General features: G+C 36.9%; 1 protein-coding gene across 2 annotated transcripts in view; it reads left to right on the top strand.

Moving 5' to 3' along the window:
* Nucleotides 1-24,537, top strand: part of FAF1 (Fas associated factor 1) — a gene marked incomplete at both ends in the record, with an annotated part of 358,834 nt that overhangs the window by 115,733 nt on the left and 218,564 nt on the right. For both annotated transcript variants that reach the window (XM_080690990.1, XM_080690989.1), the window contains one exon: nt 2,001-2,092. In XM_080690990.1, coding sequence (XP_080547116.1) covers nt 2,001-2,092 — 92 coding nt within the window. The remainder of the gene's footprint in view (nt 1-2,000; nt 2,093-24,537) is intronic.

Raw genomic sequence — 24,537 nt, 5'->3', positions numbered from 1 at the left:
GTTCCTGTCTTTCCATTTTTTTGAGCCAAATCAAAGCAGCAATTTGTAACTGCTTATGTTAAAATCACCAACGACCACATTAGTAAATTCAGTGGTGATCTCATCTAGTTTGATGTTTTTTAAGTGTCAACTACATGTACTCTCAGTTTTATATCTCTAATTTATACCTCTACCCCAGACATACTTATGTCTGGATTCCAGGTTCCTGTATCCAGCTACTGACTTGTTTTCTCTACTTGAATGTCTAGTTAACATTTCCAGTTTGGCCATACAACATGGAAGCCTTCATGTCCACTCTTTCCTGTATCAGTTAATGGCAGTTTCATCTTTCCAGTTGTTGAGTCTAAATTTTGAGGATCATTATTGCTACCTTTTTCTCACAGCTCTATGTTGTTTGCCAGGAAATGCTTCTGACACTATCTTCAAAATATATCCAGAATCTAACTGGATATTGTACCATTTCTACTAATGGTCACATTGGTGTAAGCCACCATCAGCTTTACCTTAGCTTATTTTATTGACCTGCTCTGTTTTGCCTCCTACTTCCTTTCCTGTCCATTTTCAGCACAGCTGTCATTGAGATCCTTTTTAAACATGAATCCAATTGTGTCATTCTAATAGCTTCCTTTTCATCCTGAGTAAAGTCAAGACCTGTACTCAGCATCAACAGCTCAACATATTTTCTGTTCCTATCTTTGTTCTTGCCTCTCTGACCCATTTCCTACTTTGGTTTATTTGACTTCGGTTACATTGTTTTGTTTGTCTGAAATATTCTTTCTATATTCTCCTGCTCTGTTTCCTTAACACCTTCAAGTCTTTCCTCAAATTTAACATTTTCCAAGGAAGACCCACCTTGATCACCCAGTTTAAAATTGCAAAGCTCTCCTACTTCATATTCTTCCTCCCCTTTGCCCATTTATCTTTAGTTGAATAAGTTAACACTTTCTAATATTTAGCTATATTGGTTATTTGCTTTACATTCTTTCTACTAGAATGTAAGCTTCATAAGATCAGAGGTTTTACTTCAGGCTCTTCTAGTCACTGCTGTCTCCTTAGTGACTAGTCCTGGCACAGAGTAGGTGGCTCAGTGTCTGTTGAGTCAGTGTATGTACAGAGTTGTGAAGATGTAAAACATATTCTTAATGTGTACTGTTGACCACATAAGTACTTCAGTAGGTATTTGCCATCAGATTGAAATTTTGGAATACATGAGCTTTGTGGCAAAGAAATTTATTAAATTTGTGTATGGTCAAATGTAGCTCAAGAATTCTTTATTCACCTCAAAGAGCTTTATCAAAGCAGATCTCTAATAGCAGTGTGACCTAGGCAGCGCTTACTAGAATCCTCATCCAAGTTAGATAACCTCTCAGGCTATAGCTCCTCATCCGTGAAATCGTTAGCTTAAGGTATTTTTTGACCTTTTCTAAGGCAAATGATTTCTGAAAACCTGTGTTGCTAATTGTTGCTATAATGCTTGAAAGGAAGTGCATATTAGTTACAAGAATATACTTCTAGAGTGAAAAGATTAATAAATCTCCTGTGCTTATTTATTTGTATCTTCATCAGCTAAATAATTTATATTCTATTTAATATTCAGATTTGTATTAATGTGTAATTATACAAGGGGAACAAAGTTATTTGGATTCAGTATTTCTTTTGCATTGCCCTATTGAGGAAATTACTGAAAAATGGAAAGTCAAACTAGAAAATTGCCAAAGAATTATATTAAAAAAAGCTTAAGCTGGTGGTACACATCTGTAATCCCAGAACTTGGAGGCTGAGACAGGAGGATCATGGGTTGGAGGACAGCCTCAGCAAGCAGTGAGAATCTTATCAACCCATTGAGACTCTGTTTCCAAACAAAAATTAGATAGGGCTGGGAGTATAGCTCTAAGGTAGAATGTCCTTGAGTTAAATCCCTAGTATCACAAAAATAAATAAATAAATAAAGTTAATAGCATATATAAAAATTCAATTTTTGTTTTTGTTTTCTTTTTCAGACGGTCTTAAAATCACTACACTTGCCAAAAAACAACAGTCTTTATGTCCTTACACCAGATTTGCCACCTCCTTCATCATCTGGTCATGCTGGGTAAGGTGTTTGGTTTTCTGGAATGGGCAGTGAAAAGTTTGATAGTGAAATTGTTTTAAGCTGTATATAAGAATCAAAACAAAATCAAATAGAAAGCTTTATCAGCAACTATTAAGTATATCAGTTGTCAAATGCTTTGGTCTGGGTCATGTGTTAGTTTTTAGTAGTGGCTTCTTCTTATCCAAAGAAAATCTTTAGCAGAACTTTGGTATATTAAAAAGTCAAACGGGCTCTTCTCTGATTTGCAGGAAAAGAGTTTGGAGTTAAAGGGAGAAGTAAGTAGAACTCTGATCTCTCAGTGCTAATGGACAATTCACTGGGTTCTGTAGAATAAAGCTCAAAAATTACATACATATTTCATCATGATTTTATCCCTTTTTGAAATAGAGGACTCTAAGTTCTCAGTGGAACTTAGTACATTTATTAAATGGTAACATGATCTTAAGACTTAAGTACATATTAAAATTATTATTGCTGGATGAAGCAAATGACCTACAGTAATGAACTATGCTAGTGATAGAATAATTTTTTTTTTTTTTTGGTGGTACTAGGGGTGGAACCCAGAGGCTTTTCTACCTCTGGGCTATACTCCCAGACCTATTTTATACTTTATTTGGAAACAGGGTCTCACTAAGTTGCTGAGAACCTCACTAAGTAGCTGAGGCTGGCTTCGAACCCGTGTGATCCTCCTGTCTCAGCCTCCCAAGCACGGGGATTACAAGCGTGTGCCACCACGCCCAGCAGAATAATTATTTTTGAATCTTTTTATATAATATCATCCCAGAACTATGTGTAAGTTGATTTTAGATTTTTAGTTTTTATCCTCTTTTTCTACTGTTCAACATAATTTAGTGTGGGTTTTTTTGTTTTTTGTTTTGTCTTATTCTTTTAGAAAGACCAGTGTTCCTAAGCTTTGAATCTTTTTTTTTTTTTTTTTTTTTTTTTTTTGGTGTTACTGGGGTTCCTGGAAGCCCTACCTCCGGGCTACACTCCCAGACTTATTTTTACATTTTTATTTGGAAACAGGGTCTCCTAAGCCATCGCGCGTGGCTGGCTTCGAACCTGCGCGATCCTCGTGTCTCTGCCTCCCAAGCGCGGGGATTACAAGCGTGCGCCACCACGCCCGGCAAGCTTTGAATCTTTTTAAGTTTTTTCCCCAGCCATCTACCAGATATCTTCATTTTTAGGTAAATAGTAGAAAAAACTTAAGTTCGACTTTACTAAAGTATAAATCACTGAATGGTAAAGCTAAATCTAACATAATTATATTTGATAATATTTATTGTTTTGGGTTGAGAATATAAAGATATTTGACCTGTTTTTATTGTTTTTATTTAGATCATATGTTAGTGAGAAGAGATCAAATATTAGTGAGAAGTAGAACTTATTCATTATTACAAAAGTACTAGCTGCTGTTTGGAGCTGGATGTGGTAGTACACACTTGTAACCCCAGTGTTTGGGAGGCTGAGACAGTGGGATCACAGATTCACAGCAAGACAAGCAACTTTTTGCGGCCCTCCATGACTTCGTGAGACCCTGTTTCAAAATAAAAAATAAAACAGGATAGTGCTGGGAGTATAGCTCACAGGTAGAATGACCCTGGATTCAATTTCTAGTAAAACACACTCACACACACACACACACACACACACACTCTCTCTCTCTCTCTCTCTCTCTCTCTCTCTCTCTCTCTCTCTCTCACACACACACACACACACACACACAAAATTATAGTCCTTGTTTGTAATAATGTTGATAGAAACCTGTCAGATTAAGTTAAAGTTATGGGTATAGTTCTGTGTTTAGTCAGATAGACATTATATCGTAGGCTACTTGCAAAGTGCAATCACTGTCATACAGTATGTGTAATCCACATAATTAGAAGCAGATAGGAGATATCATTGTTTATACTTTGGTGCTTTCCAGCGGCATGATTAAATGGCTTCCAGGATTAATGGAACTGTTCTTCATTGCCATGTGGCTGACCTTGCAACAATACTGCTGGAATGATAGTATTTTTTAGAGAATGAAAATGAAAACACTTAAGGATTTTCTTAGTTGGCTTTATGGATTCTACCAAATTATAATGATCTATTTCTTGTGTTGGAACAATATGGAACAGAAAAATTAAAAGATAAACAAGAAAAATGTAAAGAGGGACATGTAAAGACTCCTGCTACTGTGAAAGTCATGTCAATACACATTTTATTAGAACTTAACTGAAAACTCAGGATTTATTTTCTATAGTATGTTTATCCACCATATCTTTCTATAATATTAGATGTTACTTTTATAACATATGTCTTCAATGCTGATTTTGTGGAAAAATGTATTTATCATTGTTTTTCTGTACTTGGGATCAGACCACTTGCCTTGCAAATAAATGATAGGCAAGGACTCTACCTCTGAGCTTTGTCCCCTGCCCTAATGGAAATAGTTTAAAATAAAAACAAAATCTATGTAGGAGCTCTGCATGGTGGTGTATGCCTATAATCCTAGTATTTGGGAGGCTGGAAAGATTGAGGATAGCTTTGGCAATTTAGCTAGGCCCTCAACAACTTAGAGACAACCCTGTTTCAAAATAAAAAATAAAATAGGGCCTGGGTTGTAGCTCAGAAGTAGAATGACCCTGGATTCAATCTTCAATTCGGAGGAGTAGAGGAAAATCCATGCAGGGCTTTAAAAACTAATGGTAATGATTACTTTTAACCTGTGAATATGACCTTCATTTTATTTGGTGTCTTACCAAATAAAAATAATTTTTAACATCTTAACTAAATAGTAGAGTACAAAAAACAATTTCTTGAAGTGTTATGTAACATAAAAAGTATGCAGTTAAAATTGTTTGTATTAGACGTACATTCCTTTCTTCATCTCAGAAATGAGATTTTATTTAGAAAAATATATTTTGTATAATATTTACATGCTTTTATTGATTTTTTTTTTCCTCTGAAATGAGTTCAGTGGTTGTTGGAAGATGGAGAAGAATTGGAGAATAAACTGTGAATTGAAGTGCAGAATTATGATAAGTTCCTGCTCGTAGATTCCATTGTTCTAACTCTGGTGCAGTACTGGCCAAGATTAGGTTCTTTCCTTATAAAGTATTAATCTTTTCTAAAGAGACTAGACAACATTAGTATTATAGTGTCACTCCTAAACAAAGTTTATTATAACCATATCAGTAAAGTAATATGATCATTCATCTTTCTCCCAAGAAAAGACATCAAAATATAATGAGAAAAATTCTATATTCCAATTGCAGCTTGGCTAAAACCTTAGGGTTTTAATTTATAAAATAGAGAGCATTGTTTTTATTTGCCAGAGTAGTTATAAAACTCCATTAAGCAAAAGTGCTATATTATATGTGAAAGCACACACTATAAAATACTATGTTAAGGTGATTTATTTATGGTAGCAAATACAGTAATTCTTTTCATGTAAATTTCAGTGAAGTCTTAAAAATAACTTTGCAAGGATGCAGGCCTATTTTGGTGCCTCTATTTTATAGATAAGAATATTGAAGTGTTTAGAAATAGTTGAGAAAATTGAAGTGTTCCTCACAGGCAAATTCCTTTTTGGAGGCTATTCTCCAGAATGAGATGTTTTAAAAAAATTGTATTTGTCACTACATATTCATTTTTTAATAAGTTATGTAATGTATTATTACATACTGTTTTTTTCCCCCAGTACTGGGGATGGAACCCAGGGGTATTCTACCTCCCAGCTATACCCCCAGCCCTATTTTTTATTCTTTGTTTTTAAACAATGTCTCACTGAGTCTCAAAGTGCCTCACTAGGTAGCTGAGACTGTCTATAAACCATGATCCTCCTGTCTCAGCCTCCTGAATGCTGTGATTAAAAGCATGAGCCACCATACCTGGCCTCATTACACACTCTCTTTGAAGGACATTTGCTTATATTATTTCACTTAATATAATTTCACTAAAATTTCTCAAGAATGTTCCTGAAGTGTCAGTGTATGAATTTATTCTTAATTATAGTACTTTAAAATAACTGAAACAAATATAAAGTAACATTCTTAAATTGTTTACTGACAAGCCATTGACTTCTTACATTTTAGTAAGAATTATAGATAGGGAAAACAATGCTTCCAACTATGTCCTATTAGAAAAACAAAACTTCTTAATTTGATTTTCCTGCCACTAGGGGGTGCCTGGTAATTGAGTCTTTGTATTTTTGTATTTCAAATTTCTCTCTCTCTCTCTTTCTCTATCTCTCTCTCTCTCTCTCTCTCTCTCTCTCTCTCTCACTCTCTCTCTCTCTCTCTCTCCCCTCTCCCCTCTCCCCTCTCCCCTCTCCCCTCTCCCTATCTCTCTCCCCTCTCCCTCTCCCTCTCCCTCTCCCTCTCCCATCCCCTCCCCCTCCCCCTCCCTCTCTCTCTTCCCTTCCTTCCTTCCTTCCTTCCTTCCTTCCTTCCTTCCCTTCCCTTCCCTTCCCTTCCCTTCCCTTCCCTTCCCTTCCCTTCCCTTCTTTCTTTCTTTTGTTGTAAAAGGAAGGTGTCCACTAAGAGATGGGCAGGGCCTTTCAGCACTGCCTGCTTTGGTTGTTACTTGTGCCATGACACACATTAGTGGCCTTTAGGCACACTAGTGTAGCTTAAACAAGTGAATGCTTTGGTCCATGCAGAATATGCTATGAACTTGACAGGCTGTAATAAAGACTGGATATTTTGATTATGAAAATTAAAGTTTATTTCAAGCTTTAGCTAGAGGTATAGCAATAGTGTGGTGTTCCCACAAATATCATGATGTAGTCATACAAATATTTTTCTATCAAGAATCATTTTTGTAAAAGCTGTGTGTTTTTATGCAACTTGTGATAATAAATGTGGTCTTTATTTTAGAATTAAAAAGGTAGAAGAGCAGAAAAGTTAATATATGAGCACCTATAATAAAGTTCAGAATGATTTTAAAGTTCATTATGCTTTTAGAAAATGGAATTTTAAGCTGAGAATTGAAAAACAGTTTTTAATTATAATCTTTTTAACAATTGAAAAGCATTTTAAACTTGTTGGAGGAAAAAAAAAAAGCCAGCATGGTGAGTATGTGCCTGTAAACTCAACTACTCAAGAGGTTGAGGTGGGGTGATCAGAAGTTCATGTTCAGCTTTGACAGCTTTATAAGATTCCATCTCAAAAAAGAAAAAAATAAATTAAATTCCAGTAATTAATTGAAAAGAGTGAAGTCTCTGGCAAATTAAATTAGAATTCATAGTAAAATTATAAAAAAGAAAATTTTCAGTGTCTGGAACATAGTATATACTTAGAATATATATATATATATATATATATTTGGGGATGTATACTGTAAAGCAATACATTTCTAAGGATATTTGTCTCTTAAAAGAGATCAAAGCTATTCTGATGCTGGCATATCAAGTATCATGCAGAATAGAGACTAGATATTTGGTAAACAAATCCTAAATGTAAAGAAGTAGACAATCTCTACTCCTTGGCATAAAGTTAGTCTCTTTCCCATGTTCCCTCTGGTTTTTCCTCTTCATGGAAGATGTAGTGAAAGGACCTTTGACTTTGTAGTCAGACGACTGATTAGTCCTCTATTTGTCCTACTTTTGTAGCCTCAGGCAACAGATTTCTTCTCTGCATCTTAGTTTTCCTAGTAGTATTTCATGTATGACTATTTTCTCACCAACCAGATCCTGAACTTTAAAGAGTAAGAACATTCTTATCGAGCAATTCAATAAGATTTTCCCCAACTTGTGTTATAAGAGGCCCTTAATAAACATTTGTTGTAATGAATATGAAAAGTTTAACAACTAATCAAGCAATGTAAAGTCTTTGTCTATCAGTCATATTCTCATTGTTGGGTATTTTGCTGTTGTCCAACTCACATGTTTTCAGATAAATGGAGAGTCCTGTGAGACATGTTGGAGTCATTTATTTACTCATTGAGTAGATCTGTGGAGAGTAACTCTACAGATGTGTTAAGTCTGTTTTGGGTGCTAGAGATGCAATGAGAAATAAGATTAATTCACTGCTTTTATGGGGTTTACAGTGTAATATGTGTAGAGATGATGAGGTGGTATTTATAAATAAGATAGAGTAGAAAAAAATCACAAAGTATGTGCTTTGCAGGAAACCAAAGTAAGGTAACATGATAAAGAGTAGTTGGGTGAATGGTGTAGTTTTGAAGGTCAGCAAAGGTCTCTCTGAAGATGTACCATTTAAGCTGAGACATGAATGATGGAAGAGAGGTTAAGTGAACAGCAGAGCATGAATGATGGAAGAGAGGTTAAGTGAACAGCAGAGGGAAACGTATTATAGGCAGAGGCTAGAGACAGCACCAAAGCTCTAAGTCCATGGAGAAAGTTTGGCATTTTGGGGCTTGGAATTTCCATGGCCACCTTGCTAGAAAAGGACTGAATGGATGTATTGGTAATGAAAGACAGTCTTTGCAACTGCTTTGGTCACAGCCTCATAAGTGCTCAAAATATCTAGCCCCTTTTTAATTTGCACAATGCTTCATTTTATGACAAGAGGACAGAAAAATATGGTGTCTCTTTTCTGTAGTTATCCCTTTTACAAATAGTTATTGAACCTTACTGTTGGACCTTCACCTTTTTTACTTGTCTTATGGTCCCAGTTAACATTTTAATGATTTTATACGAGGGTCTCATCGAACTCTGATCATATAGGCGAGCATATGGCCCTCTTGTTTGGCTTCTGTGACTCTAGATTAGTTGTATTTATGTCAGGCAGAGTGAATTCAGGGTGCTGATTGGCACTTCTGTGCTATTTGAATAAACCACTGTTGTTGAAATATGTGGCCTCTCCCCCTTAGAAAACCATTGATGGGAGAGCAGGTGACAGTAGGCCTGAATTAAGCAAGAGTAAAGTTGTCATATTTCTTAGTGGGTACTGTGGAAGAAGTTGAGGAGAAGTGAATCAAAATAGCTGAGTTCTAGGCCCAGCTTTGCCACAGAATCTTCATGAGACTTTGGGAAGGTCACTCCTCTGCTCTGGGCCTTGAATGCTACTTGCAAATAATGAGGCTTTTCTGATTTTTAGGCATTCATGTAACTCGTCCTTAATTTCCTCTAAGTTACTTAGCATTAGATGGAAACCACTTTACTAGCTAGGCAAGAACCTGTGGAGCATGTGGCTTAGATCTGAGTCATAAGGAGGCCTTTTGTCTCTCACTCCAAATCTTAATCTTAGGACTCACATACTATGGTGACTTATAGAAAGAGTTATGACAGCACACCTGCCTTACTAACCTGGTTGCAGGAAAGAGAGCACAGAGGTCTCATGACAAAACTGCCCAGGCTGCACCTACCATGGCAAGTAAGAAATAGAGAATTTAGTGAACTTGGGCACAGGAAATGACAGAAGAAGCTGTTTGTCTTATTTATGCCTTTTCTGAAACCTTACCTAGTACTCTGTGGCCTTGTTAACAATTCTTGCTTTTTTTCTTCCTCTGGGAGAAACAAATATAGAATGAGAGAAAAAATTTCTACATATGTTCTTGTTTAAAAAAAAAAAAACCTCCCAGCTGGGTTTGGTGGCACACGCTTGTAATTCCTGCGCTTGGGAGGCTGAGACAGGAGGATTGCGCAGGTTCGAAGCCAGCCTCAGCTATTTAGTGAGGCTCTTAGCAACTTAGTGAGACCCTGTTTCCAAATAAAATGTAAAATAGGTCTGTGTGTATAGCCTGGAGGTAGAAAGCCTCTGGGTTCCACCCCCAGTCCAAAAAAAAAACACAACAACAACAACAACAACAACAACAACAAAAAAACTCCCTTGTGGAGAGATTCAGCATGGGCAGAAATTTTAATTTTTCTATGAAAGAAGCAGAAACCACATGAAAAGCAAAAGAAATGTTTTTGTGAATCTGTAAGGTCTCTTCCAATTTCTTTATTGTATATGCAGTCCATTCTGTTCATTCAGCATGGTACAGGAAGAGAGGAACTGAGAAATTTCTTCTCTGCCTCTGCTTCTTGTGACCATCTAGCAGCAGGGTCATAGTATCCACTTGTGCTCTGAAGCCTGGTCTTGGCCAAGAGGGGCCACTCTCTGTTAATATTCACACAGACATAGTAGGTCTTTTTCATTTTTTAATTTCCATCTCTCTCATCCTGTACTGAAGCTGTTCTAGCCACTCTTCTGCCCCCATTATTCCAACTCAGAAAGATAACTAGGCATTATTGTGGTATTGAGTAATAAGGACATTCTTTTTAAGACATTTTTATTAATGCTTTGTAGTCATACATCTTAATGGAGTACAAGAAGGTAGAGGCATACATGCACACATCACTCAACTAGCCCTTGCCCAATTTATACTCCTCCATCCTCTCATGTTTGGCTTAGTGATTGACTTTGATATGTTTGTTAGTGATTGACTTTGATATGCTTGCTAATGTACATCATGTACATTAGGAAAATTCCCTCTTCCCTTTCCCATCCCCCTCCATTAGGTTGCCTTGCTCATCTGTAGTATCTTTCGTCATCTAGAGTTCCTCCTATGACCCATTTTTTTCCCTAGATTCCACATATTAGGGAGAGCATCCAATTTCTTATTTTTTGAGACTGAATAATCTCACTTAGCATAATGTTTTCCAGTTCCATCCATTTCCCTGTAAATGATGTAATTGTGTTTTTCTTTATGGCTGAGTAAAATTCCATTGTGTACATACCCATAGTTTTGTGATCTATTCATCTGTTGATGGACATCTTGGCTGGTTCCATAGTTTGGCAATTGTGAATTGTGCAGTTATGAACATAGATACACATGCATTAGTTGGTAGTTGGTTTCCATTCTTTTGGGTGGATACCCAGAAGTGGTATTGCTGGGTCATATGGTAAGTTCGTTCCCATTCTTCTGAGGATCCTCCATACTCTTTTCCAAAGTGATTGCACTATTTTGCAGTCCCACCCACAATGTATTAGACTTCCTACTTCTCCACATCTTCACCATCGTTTGTTGTTCTTTGTGTTTTGAATGATTGCCATTCTAGTTGGAGCTAGGTGAAATCTCAGGGTAGTTTTGATTTGCATCTCTCTGATTACTAATGATGTTAAGCATTTATTGGCCCTTTGAATTTCTTTTATGAAGTATCATATTTAGTTCACTTGCCCATTTTTTAAATAAAATTTTTTATTGGTGCATTATAGTTATACATCTTAATGGGGTAAAAAACTTGTGGAGATATACATGCACACATCACACAATTAGCCCTTACCCAATCCCTATCCCCTTCCCACTCCCTCCCTTCTCCCCATGCTTGGTTTTGCGATTGACTTTGATACGTTTAAGTACATCATGTGTTTTAAAGAATTCCCCCCCCATTCCCTCAGATAGGTCACCTTAATTGCTTGTCTATAGGATCCCTTCTTTATCTAGAGTTTCTCCTGTTACCCATTTCTCCCTAGTTTTTGCATATTAGGGAAAACATCTGATTTCTTATTTTTTGTGACATTTCCCTGTAAATGCCATAATTTTGTTCTCCTTTATGGCTGGGTAAAATTCCATTGTGTATATATCCCATAGTTTTGTAATCCACTCATCTGTTGATGGACATCTTGGCTGGTTCCATAGTTTGGCAATGGTGAATTGTGCAGCTATGAACATAGTTACTCTCATGCATTAGTTTGGTATTTTGGTTTTCATTCTTTTGGGTAGATACCCAGAAGTGGTATAGCTGGATCATATGGTAAGGTTGTTTTCATTCTTCTGAGGATCTTCCATACTGTTTTCCAAAGTGGTTGCATTAATTTACAATCCCACCAATAATGTATTAGCATTTCTACTTCTCCACATCTGATCAATTACAGTTTCTTTCTTCCTGTGAAGTCCTTCTTTTATTTTCCACACTGATTCCCATTTACTGAATTCCTGAAAGCCAGAAGGTGAGTAACTTTGACAAGATGATCCACTCACAACCAATTTTTTAAATAGAGGCCACTTCGATCCGTTAATCTGCTGAGAGATGAGGTGAGGCAGTGGCAGCTTCAAGTGCTTCCTGACTGCACAGTTGCAGGGACCTGCTGGCCCTTTGCTATGGAGCAGGCCCTGGTCCCGGCCTTGCTGGCTCTGGTCCCACCCTCACCGGCTCCAATCCCTTGCATTGTGGCAGGCTCTGGTCCAGTCCTGGCCTTGCTGGCTCTGGTCCCGGCCTCGTCATGCAGCAAACTCACTTGCCCATTTTTTGATTGGGTTGTTTTCTTAGTGGTGAGTTTCTTGAGGTCTTTGTATATTCTAGATATTAATTCTCTCTCAGAGGAGTAGCTAGCAAAAATCTCCCATTCTGTCAGCTCTCTGTTGAGGTTCTTGATAGTTTCCTTAACTGCATAGAAGCTCTTTAGTGTAATACAGTCCCACGTATTGATATGCCTTTTAGTTTCTTGTGCCTTTGGGGGTCTTGTTGAAAAAGTTTTTACCTATGCCTATGTATTGTAGTATTGGACCTATCCCTTCTTCAAGGAGCCTCAAGGTCTCTGTTCTGATTTCCAAGTCTTTGATCCATCTTGAATTGACTCTTTTGCAGGGTGAAAAAGTGGGTTTTATTTTAATTTTTCTCCATATGGTTAACCAGTTTTGCCAACACCAGTTGTTGAACAGGCTATCTTTTTTCCAGTGTGATTTTGGCCCCTTTGTAAAAAATCAATTGGCTGTAAGTGTGCGGATTTGTTTTTGAGTCTTCTCTTCTGCTCTGTTGGTCTATGTATCTGTTTTTGTGTCAGTACCATTCTGGTGTTTTTTTCTTTTTTTTATTACTATGGTTTTGTAGTTTAGTTTGAAGTCAGGTATTGTGTTCCTCCTACATGGTTTTTGTTGCTGAGAATTACTTTGGCTATTCTGGGTTTTTTGTTGTTTGAAATGAATTCAAGGACTATGTCTGTGGGAAATGATCTTGGTAATTTAGTGGGTATTGCATTGAATCTGTAAATCACTTTTGGAAGTATGGCCATTTTGATGATATTTATTCTGCCTATCTATGAACATGGACGATCTTTCCATCTTCTAAGGTCTTCTTTTATTTATTTTTTAACATTTTATAATTTTTTTTGTAAAAGTCTTTTACCTCCTTGATTAAGTTTATTCCTAAGTATTTTTTTTGTGGGAAATCCTGAGTGGAAGTGTTTTCTGGATCCCCCCCCCCCCCATGGATTTATAGTTGGTATTCAGAGAAGCTTTTTTTTTTTTTTTTTTTTTTTGGTGCTACTGGGAGTGGAACCCAGGGGCTTTTCTATCTCCAGGTTATACTCCCAGACTTATTTTATACTTTATTTGGAAACAGTGTCTCTTCAAATCTGTGCAATACTCCTGTCCCAGCTTCCCAAGGGCTGGGATTACAAGCATGCACCACCATGCCTGGCCTCAGAAAAGCTTCTGATTTTTTTAAGATTGATTTTATATCCAGACACTTTGCTGAATTTGTCGATCTGTTCTGTAAGCCTTTTGGTTGAGATTGCTGGGTCTTCTATGTATAGTATATCATCTGCAAATAGTGAAAGTTTTAGTTTTTATTTTTCTATTTGTACTCTTTTGATTTCTTATTCTTGCCTTATTGCTTGGCTAGAGTCTCAAGTACGATATTGAAAAGAAGTGGTGATAATGGACATCCTTGTCTTATTCCTGTTTTTAGGGAGAATTTTCACAGTTTCTCCCTCATTTAATATGATGATGGCTATGGGCCTATTGTAGATATCCTTTATGATGTTGAGGTATGTTCCTTCTAATTCTGATTCTCTGCAATGCTTTTAGCATAGGATGTTGGCTTTTGTCAAACACTTTTTCAGCATCTATAGTATTAAGGACATTCTGAGGCTGCTTTCAAATAGTTCCCATCCTACTTCTTTTTCTCCAACACCTTACAACCTCTGCACAAATACTAAAATTTGTAATATTTTTAACCTTTTGTCTGTCAGACTATCATAGTTTTTGTACTCCCTGAACACTATAGAGAAGTCATATCTAGCTCTAGCTTAGATGAGAAGGAAGCTCTGGGAGATCATCTTTGGAAAGAGCTAAAGAAGACATCTATCTAATCCAGTTCCATTTTATGATCGAGGGAAATGAAGTACAGAAAGAAGTATTTAATTAGTCTATCCAAGATGGATATGGTTGCACACACTTGTAATCCCAGTATTTGGGAGGCTTAGTCAGGATTATGGTTCATGAACAGCCTCAGCTACTTAGGGAGGCCCTTTGCAACTCAGTGAGACCCTGTTTCAAAATAAAGAATAAAAAATAGGGCTGGAGGTATAGCTCAGAGGTAGAATGCCCCTGGGTTTCATTCCCAGTACTGCAGAAAGAAAAGAAAAGAAAGAGAGAAAGAAAGAAAGAAAGAGAGAGAGAGAGAAAGAAAGAAAGATAGGTTCATTGAAGCGTTGGCTTCTTTATGCAGCATGTTCAGGATTACAATTTCTTCCACCTAGTATTGTAGGGAGGGATATGTGTGATTAAATTAGGTGAAAAATATATATATATATGCATTGGGCCTGGCACATTGCAGGCACTTGGTAGCTTCTCTTTGCTAGGTGACAGCTAGTTAATAGATAAAGTAGAACTTGGATACCACAGAGCCCTCAACTGCAAATCACTCATTATAGTACCTTGAGCATCCTAAAGATGAATTTTAACTATGACTCAAGGGTTCCTCAGAGGATCAGAGTCAGTATATCCTCAATATAAAGTCTCATTTTGATCTAGTTCATCTGTGAATTAAACTAAAAGCAATGCCTCCTAGCCCATAGTAGATTCTCAGTAAGTCCTTTAATGGATGGGTAAAGCATTGCAGTGTTGAGAAATAAGTGGAGAACTGCCAGTGAGGGATTTCATTTTCAAATTAGAAAAAATTAACAGGTTTTGGATTTTTTTTTTTTTCAGTACTGGGGGTTGAACCCAGGTGCATTCTACTCTGAGCTACACCCCAGCCTTATTTATTTATTTATTTATTTATTTATTTATTTATTTATCTATTTATCTATTTATTTATTTATTGGAACTGGGAATGGAACCCAGGGGAATTCTACCTTCAGGCTACACCCCCAGCCCTATTCCTTTTTTATTTTTTATTTTGAAACAGGATCTCACTAAGTTGCAAAGGGCCACACTAAGTAGCTGAGGCTGTCCACGAACTGTGATCCTCCTGTCTTAGCCTCCCAAATGGCAGGGATTAAAAGCCTGTGCCACCCCACCCAGGCATTTTTTATTTTTTACTATGAGACAGGGTCTCACTAAGTTGTGGAGGGCTTCATTAAGTAGCTGAGACTGAGGCTAACTGGGTACCTGTGATCCTACTTTCTTAGCTTCCTAAGCACTGGGATTACAAGCATGCACCCCCACGCCTGGTTGAGTTTTGAATTATTTAATGTCTCCAAATAATTTGCCTCAATTTCATTTACTGTGTTTTTTAATGAGTGTTTCTTTATCCTTGCTTCCCCCCTCCTTTTTGAAGGGGGATACTAGGGATTGAGCCTAAGGATATTTTATATCTGAGCTATATCCCCAGCCCTTTTTCTTTTCTTCTCTTTTCTTTTCTGAAAATTCTGGGGATTGAACCCAGGAGCATTCTACCTCTGAGCTACACCCCTAACCCTTTTTTTTTTTTTTTTTTGTGGTACTGGGGATGGAACCCTTCTACCTCCGGGCTACACTCCCAGACCTATTTTGTATTTTATTTGGAAACAGGGTCTCTTAAGCCAGTGAGGCTGGCTTTGAACTTGTGTGATCCTCCTGTCTCTGCCTCCCAAGTGTGGGGATTACAAATATGTGCCACCATTTTTGGTGGTACTGGGGTTCCTGGAAGCCCTTCTACCTCTGGGCTATACTCCCAGACCTATTTTATATTTTTGAAACAGGGTCTCTTACACCAGCGCGGCTGACTTCGAACCTGCGCAATCCTCCTGTCTCCGCCTCCCAAGCGCGAGGATTACAAGCGTGCGCCACCACGCCCGACTTCATGGTTGCTTTTTTTTTTTTTTTTTTTTTTTTTGGTGGTACTGGGGTTCCTGGAAGCCCTTCTACCTCCGGTATACACTCCCACGGGCTACACTCCCAGACCTATTTTTTAACATTTTTATGTGGAAACAGAGTCTCTTAAGCCAGCGAGGCTGGCTCCGAACCAGCGCGATCCTCCTGTCTCCGCCTCCCAAGCGCGGGGATTACAAGCGTGCGCCCCCACGCCCGGCCATGGTTGCTTTTTTTTTTTTTGGTGGTACTGGGGTTCCTGGAAGCCCGTCTATCTCCGGGCTACACTCCCAGACCTATTTTATTTTTGGAAACAGGGTCTCCTAAACCAGCATGGCTAGCTTCGAACCTGCGCGATCCTCCTGTCTCTGCCTCCCAAGCGCGGGGATTACAAGCGTGCGCCACCACGCCCGGCCAATGGTTGCTTTTTAATGATCAATATTTATGAGGTTCAAGTAGTGTGGCAGTAAAATAATAGTGGCCTATAAAATAACAGTTTCTGAAAACTTTATGTATGCAAGTAAATATTTTGAATAAATAAATTATAATTTTTCTTCAAGAATACATAACTTTTTATGTTCACAAAGGATATTTATCTGCAAAAATATTTAAATCATGAGTTATAATTGGAATAATGCCTGGTTTGATATATGGTTCTTAAAATGCCATTGCTCCAGAGCAAATTGATGTAATCAGTGTTTCAGTTATGTTATTGCAATTGCTATTCAACTTAAGTTCATTTCTAGTAAGCATCATTATTAGACTCTGTGAAAGTGAAATTTCAAAGTATTGAATTGGTAAATGTTTCTTAATAAGGAGCCCCTTAAAAGTGGTTCATGTTAAGAAGAGGGCATTTGCCTAAAGCTATGTATTCGGATTGAAAAAAGAAACTTTTCCCCAATTAAAGCATCAGTGGAGACCACAACACAATCTAATTGGAGTGATGGACCAAAACTATTTATACAGTTTACTCCTATTGCTAGGTCAGTGACTACTGAGATTAGCTTGTTAGCATCACACTTGGAAAAAGAACTGCAGGTATTCTCTAGGACTAGGGCAAGTGATTGACGTAATAGAAAGCCAGAAACTTGGTTACTAATTCAGGAAACAAAATTTAGTCTATTGATAAATATAATTCTTTCCTTTCTTCATATTTTGTCTAGGTGAATGGAATTATTTTGTGACACTTTTGCTGTGTTTTACTTGATGGATCACAATCTATTACTATTGCTACTAATTATCACATTTTGATTAATCTTATATTCTTTGGTTAATTTTGCTGAATCTATATATCACTATATTGATAAATAGTAATTATAGACATAAGGCCTCCTGAACTCTGAAATCATTGTAAAATATTAGGAATTATGTGAAATGAAATGTTTGTTTATCTAGACATATTTAATTGCCAGCAAAGAATGCAATTAAAAGTAGCTGCAGAGTAAGAGGCCAACCTTTGTTAAACATGGTTTTAAGATTGTTACAGAACTTGTGGTGATGATAACATGGTGTCTTGGAGGATGTTAACAACTGTAGCAGAGTGTTAATTAAGAATGATGTAATCCACAGCTCAGAATTTAAGTATCAGATGTTAGTTTAGCTGGACAGGAGCAAAACCTAGTTTCAGTTATGATAAGAGCTCAAGTCCTATTTATAGTGGAAAGATTAACATTTTATTTTTATGCTATTCCTGAGACAATTTAAAAATCCTGAATAAAATACAATCATATGTAAACACCGAGGCTCTAGCTCATTTACATATGTGCCAGATTTTCAAACTGATTGCTATTTGAACCTAATCTGTCATTGCTGGCTGCATTAGCTACAACAAACATTACATTTACATATTGATTTCTTATTTTGTTTTAGTGTAAATAATCCATAATTATAGTAAATTTAGTCTTTTGTTGACAAGAGCTCATATGACTCTAAGTTTAGCATGGAAATTTAAATTGCCATGTGACATGCTTTTTAATCTAAAATCTATTGTATCTAACACGATAAAAGGATCATTGTAGATTACAAAATATTCAAAATAGACAAAAGAAAAATTTTAGTGCTTTTTGGGAAGATACAAATTATAAAATATAAATGGAAAATTCAGTAGCATATTTTAAGGTTATTTACATTTTTGTTATAAAAATCAGGGTGGCTTGAGATTAATTACTATTCTTGATTCAGACCCCATTACAAACAAAATTTAGTGTTAATGGATCTAATAATCCTATTTTATTATTGATATTTTTGTTTAAAATGTTCAGTGCAAGAAAAGAAATATCATATATACCCAGCAGGAACCAAAAGAAGACTTTCAATCTCTGAGTTGGTGTTAATACTTTGTTTTTGTTGACCACACAGACAGCATTGGCTTAAGAAGTACAATTTTTCCTGCTGACAACCCTTAGGGGTCATTGGAGATAGCATGTTATTAAATAGCAATAGCAACAAACCCTTAATTCTTGTTTATAGTGATTAAAATTGTATTATATTTTTGAAGTTAAAAACATTGGGCCTTTTGAATTGGAAAAATGGTGGCTATAAGTATTCAAGCATATTTTTTATGGTTCAAATATTTGTATAAAAGCCGAGTGTGGTAGTGTATGCTTGTAATCCTAGTACTTGGGAGGCTGAGACAGGAGGAGTACAGGTTTTCGGCCAGCCTCAGCAACTCATGAGGCCCCCATACAACTTAGTGAGGCCCTGTTTCAGAATAAAGAATAAAATCGGGCTGGGGGTATAGCTCGGAGGTAGACTAGCCCTGGGTTCAATCCCCAGTACCCCTCCTTCATCACACACAAGTTGTATGGAAATAATACAATACATACAATAAATATATAGTTCTTTGTCTCTGAGTTATATTTGAGTTTTGACAGAAGCATGTTGTTGAATACTATGGATTTTAATGAGTGAGATTTTAATTTGGATGTGTATATAAAGGTGTCCAATAAGCAGCCATTGTAGAAGTCTGCACAGATCCCATGGCCGTTTTTTACTTGAGTGCTATAAATACAGAGCCTTCCGAGTCTTTGTATTAGTCAGTGTGAGCTGCTGTAACAAAGCACAGCAGAGTGACCCAGTGACAGACATTTATTTTTTTTACAGTTCTGGAGGCTGGAAGAAGTCCAAGATAAAGGTGCCAGGAGATTCATTTCCTGGTGGGGACCCTCATCCTGATTGGGCCACCTTCTTGCAGTGTCTTCATATGGCAGAAAGAGAAAAAGCTCTTAATCTCTTAGAAGAACACTAATCTCCGAGCTTGGAAGGTGGAGACAGGAGGATTGTGCAGGTTCAAAGCCAGTGGTGCTGGCTTAAGAGACCCTGTTTCCAAATAAAAAGTATAAAATAGGTCTTGAGAGTGTAGCCCGGAGGTAGAAAGGCTTCCCAGGAACTCCAGTACCACCATAAAAAAAACAAACAAAAAAAGAACACTAATCTCATCATGGGCCACTCTCAGGGCCTCTTAACCTAATTACTTCCCTTTTAAAAGTGCCTCTGTCTAAATACTTCCATGTTGGGAGTTAAGACTTCAGTATATGGATTTGGGGAAGGACATATTCAGCTTATAACAGGCCTGAAGTCTGAGTATGAATTTCTTTTCTAGGGTAGTTGTTTAATTTTGATGGATTTATAATAGTGAGTGCCTATCCTAGAAGTGTTAATGTTTTAATAAGTAGACTGTGCTTTAGCCTGAAGACCTTCAGAGAGAATTCTGGATTTGAGGAATTGCTAGAGAGGAGTTCTCTCAATTACTCTTATTAGTCTTGGTTCAAGACATCTTGTCTACCAAAGTTGTACCTTTTCAGATGGACTTGTGCTGTCAGCAGAAGGGAAGGTGTTCCTTGTATTTATTACTCAGTATTCAACGACAGGTCTATAGCTATATGGTGATCAAATGATTGTTTTACTACCATAGTGTAGCCTTAAGTTAACCTTGAAAAATCACAACCTCATATATAGTATAATACTCTGAGCTTTTTCCTGACTTGTTGAAGTACTCTGCATGTGAAAATTCAGTCAAGACAGTAAGGACTGTTACATTTTTTTTTTTTTTAACATGGCTGATTTGTCAGCCATGTTAAAACTTGACATATGGAGGTTAATAATATATGGCTTTGTACATTTACATGTATAGAAATACCTGTATTAGTTTTCCAGATATATTTATTGGGACATATGTATTAAAATTTTTTAAATGTGATTTTTCTCTTTAAAAAAAGTAGGGGGAATGTAAAATATATAAACAAAGCTATTGAATTAAAATTACACTAGCATTCATTAAAATTTTACAGCTAATTTCTCTGTTCCTCATAAATGTTTATATTTAAATTAGAATATGGTCTCTCTACACATAGATAGATATTCTGCTAATGAAAAAGTATTGGAAACTCAAGACTTATGGACAAAGAAGCAGATAAAGATGTTTTACTGATATTATTTCTAGGGCTTTCTTTGTTACTTTGAAAATTAGTTATATTGAAAAATTTAGGGAATTGGTTATCTGTTTATATTTTTTAAGCCTCCTTCCCCCCAATTTTAAAATAAAGATTACTTAGGTGTGGTGGTGTGCACCCATAATCCCAATTTCTCTGGAGGCTGAGGCAGGAGAGTTGCTTGACTCCTTGCAAATATTGCATATCACCATATAAATTCTTTACAGTCTTTAGCCCTCTCTGCCAAAACAAAAAACAAATAAATAAAACATCACAAAACAAAACTTACTCAGTTCATATGCTAGATTTTTTGGAAATTACCCATACTCTGGTATTCTATGTTTCTATAGAACTTTCTCAAAATCAGTCTAGCAGTTCTTGGCACATACCATGTCTGAATTCTGAGTATGCTTTTCTGCCCATCTCATTAATTCAGTGAAGGCAGAAATAGGGTCTTATTGGGTTTACTTCCCTGACTTGCCTGGTACTTGGAGGGCAGATAGAAGAGTGTAATATTTGGAATTAGGCCTAGATAACTATATTTATTTTTAGTGTGTAATGTTAATAATTAATTTAGCATTGATTCCCTCATCTGTAAAATGGAATTGATCATAATAACTTTATCCAGTTGATAAGAATCTCTTAATGCCTGACACATAGTAGTACCTGTTGAAGATCAGTTGTTAATGACTCAGTGAATGAATCAGGCTGCTCCTCCAAACATACAGTTCCCACTAATATCATGAATGTGGTAGATCGACCTCCCTCCCTCCCTCCCTCCCTCCCTCCCTCCCTCCCTCCCGCCCTCTGCTGGGGATGGAACTCAGGCTTTCTACCTTCGGGTTACACTCCCAGACCTATTTTCTATTTTACTTGGAAACAGGGTCTCACTAAGTTGCTAAGAGCCTCACTAAGTAACTTAGGTTGGCTTTGAACCTGCACAGTCCTCCTGTCTCAGCCTCCCAAGTACTGGGATTACAAGTGTGCGCCACCATGCCCAGCTAGGTAGATCAACTTTAAATAACACCTGTGTTTAAAAAAAAAAAAAAAAAAACGTTCAGTCTGGGTAACATTAGGCGCAATATACAGTTATGTTCAGTGATTAAAAGAAAAGGTTTACCTTGTGCTGGGCATGGTGATGCACACCTGTAATATCAGCAGCTTGGGAGGTTGGGACAGGAGTATTTCAAGTTTGAGGCCAACCCTGGCAACTTTGCAAGACCCTGTCTCAAAATAAAAAAATAAATAGGTCTGGGAATGTGGTTCAATGGTAGAGTGTCCTTGGGTCTAATTTCTTGTACTGCCTAAGTGGGGTGGGGGGGGGGAGGAGAGGCTTACCCTGTATAAACTCCTAAAACATGAAAAATAACTGCCATAAAAGTACCGCAGGTCTTTTTGTTGATATTTCACTGTCATTATAAGATTTTAAAATATGGGTTTCTCTGAAGTGTCTTACTTCTAGGAAGTCATAATAGGTTACCTTATAACTTATCTGCAATAAAAATTCTCATTTGCCTTTTAAATTTAACATTCATAGTTCTATGAAGAAAGAATTATTATATCTTTCTTGAAGAAGAAACAATTCATAGAGTAGTGAAGTTCCTAAAACAGGTCCTTATGTGTGGTGAACTATTGAAACAAACTGATTGGCTTGTCAAGGTCAAACACCTAGCCCTAGTGGAACAGGAAATCAAATATGACTCTTCGAGTCCTGACTGAGTCCTGAGAAAGAGTGAGAGGAGTGAGGAGAGAGGGAGAGATCTGCCCGAACTATTCAGGGCTAGACAAATAGTCAGCCTTTGTTATCTTCTTAAGTAGTCTGGCTTCATGGTAGTCTTGGCAAATTGTGTGTGTTTGTGTGTGTATGTGTGTGTATACATACACATGCATAATTTTTTCCCCTTAGTACTGGATATTGAACCCGAGGGCAGTCTACCACTGAACTATATCCCTTTATTTGCTTGTTTGTTCATTTATTTATTTTATTAAGGTTCCAGGAGTTAAGCCCAGGGGTGTTTTGCTTCTGCATTATACCCCCAGCATTTTTTTATCTTTTGTTTTGAAGTAAGGTCTTGCTATATTGCTGAGGGTGTCCTTGAACTTGTGATCCTCCTGTCTCAGGCTCTTGAGTGCTAGGATTACAGGTGTGTACCACCACGCCCGGTTCTATTTTTTTCTTACTTTTTATTTTGAAACAGGGTTAAATTAAGTGTCCAGACTGGCCTTAGACTTGTGATCCTACTGTCTCAGCCTGCTGAGTGGCTGGTATTATAGGTACATGTCATGATATGTGGTACAAGAAATATATCTAAGGAATTGCATAAAGGCCAGTCCTAAAAATATTAAATATGTGCATATATTCATGTGTAAAAATAGAGAAGGATCTGTATAATAATTAGTCTTTTAGAATGCTGAGCTCCTTAGCCTAGCATTTGAATTCTTCCATAATGTATGTCCTTAATATTTTTTTTAATATTTTATTTTTTTATTTTTTTATTTTTGGGTGGTACTGGGGTTCCTGGAAGCCCTTCTACCTCCTGGCTACACTCCCAGACCTATTTTTACACTTTTATTTGGAAACAGGGTCTCCTAAGCAGCGCGCGCGGCTGGCTTCAAACCTGCGCGATCCTCCTGTCTCTGCCTCCCAAGCGCGGGGATTACAAGCGTGCGCCACCACGCCTGGTGCATCAAGGTCCTTAATATTTTTAAGATTTTCTGTATCACAAACCCATCTATATATCCCCTTATACTTCATTGCTTTCTATGTGTTTTTTTTAATATTCTCCAGTCTCCGTTTCTATTTTAACTATTCTCCCTACTTGATGAATTACAATCCACCTTTCTTCATAGTACTCGAGAGTACTCTCCTTTCCCCACAATACTCACATCTAACTATTTGAATCTTTCTATATAGTTTATCTTAAGGTCTGTGATTATATCTTTTATTCTTGTGTTATAAATAATACGAATCTAATAATTATAGAACAAATGAGTGTATGATTACTAACTAGCGGGGAAAAATTCTTACTGATCTTTGTCTTCTCCAAGCAATTTAGTCTTTTGAGAGATAGGACACTTAGATATAAAGAACATAAAATCAAATATAGGTGGGGAAGTGGGTTATATCTATTTGTAGTTTCATGATCTTGGATAATTAATTGGTCTTTGTGAACCACAATTTTTGAATAAAATAGCACCTTGGGATAGGCTCAAAAAATTAGAATTAGTTTTTCTTTATTTAATATTGAAAATATGTAAAACTCTTCCCTAAATCTTTGTAGGATAAATTGAATTATCTTCTAGTTTGCTACTTGCTAAGTGTTTACTAGTGAATACTAAGATATTTGCCCTCCAAAAGCTTATAGCCTTGGATTCAGGATTTCCACACATAAAACAAAGCAAATTATACAGGATATATTATAATTAAGTGATAAAGTATGCTGTTGCATTAGTCATCTTTTCATCACTGTAACTAAAATATTGTATAAGAATGGCATAGAGGGGAGAAAAGTTTACTTTTTCTCTCTGTTTCAGAGGATTCAGTTCATGGCCAGCCGACTTCAAGGCAGAAACATCATTGCAAAGTGTGGCTGAGGAAAGCTGCTCAACTCATGGCAGCTGGAAGCTGAGAGAGACAGAGGAAGGGACTAGGAACAGATGTAGTCACCAAGCCTATACCCTCAGAGACCTATCTCCTCAGCCAGGCCCTCCCTTTCTACAGTTACCATCCAGTAATCCATTCAAATTAATAATTCATCAAAATTATTATCTACTGATGAGGTCAGAGCCCTCATAATCCAATAATTTCACTTCTGAAACTTGCTGCTTACCTAACACATAAGATTTTGTGGGAATATTCTAGTTCCAAACCATAGCAGTCATATAGGAACATAGTCATATAGGAAGAAGAGGTCAATCATAAATACAAGCAATTGATCTGAAAGATGTTCTGAAATCTGCAAAATATATGGAAGGGGACAAAGAAAAGGAAGTTGAGAACAATATGAACAAGGATTGGAGTGAACATATATGATGTTTTTGATATTTGAGAGGTCAGCCAAG

Source organism: Muscardinus avellanarius, assembly GCF_963383645.1.
Source record: "Muscardinus avellanarius genome assembly, chromosome: 3".
NCBI classification, from domain to species: domain Eukaryota; kingdom Metazoa; phylum Chordata; class Mammalia; order Rodentia; family Gliridae; genus Muscardinus; species Muscardinus avellanarius.
The sequence above is the reverse complement of the archived record's forward strand: the minus strand, read 5'-3'. Positions and strand labels throughout refer to the sequence as shown.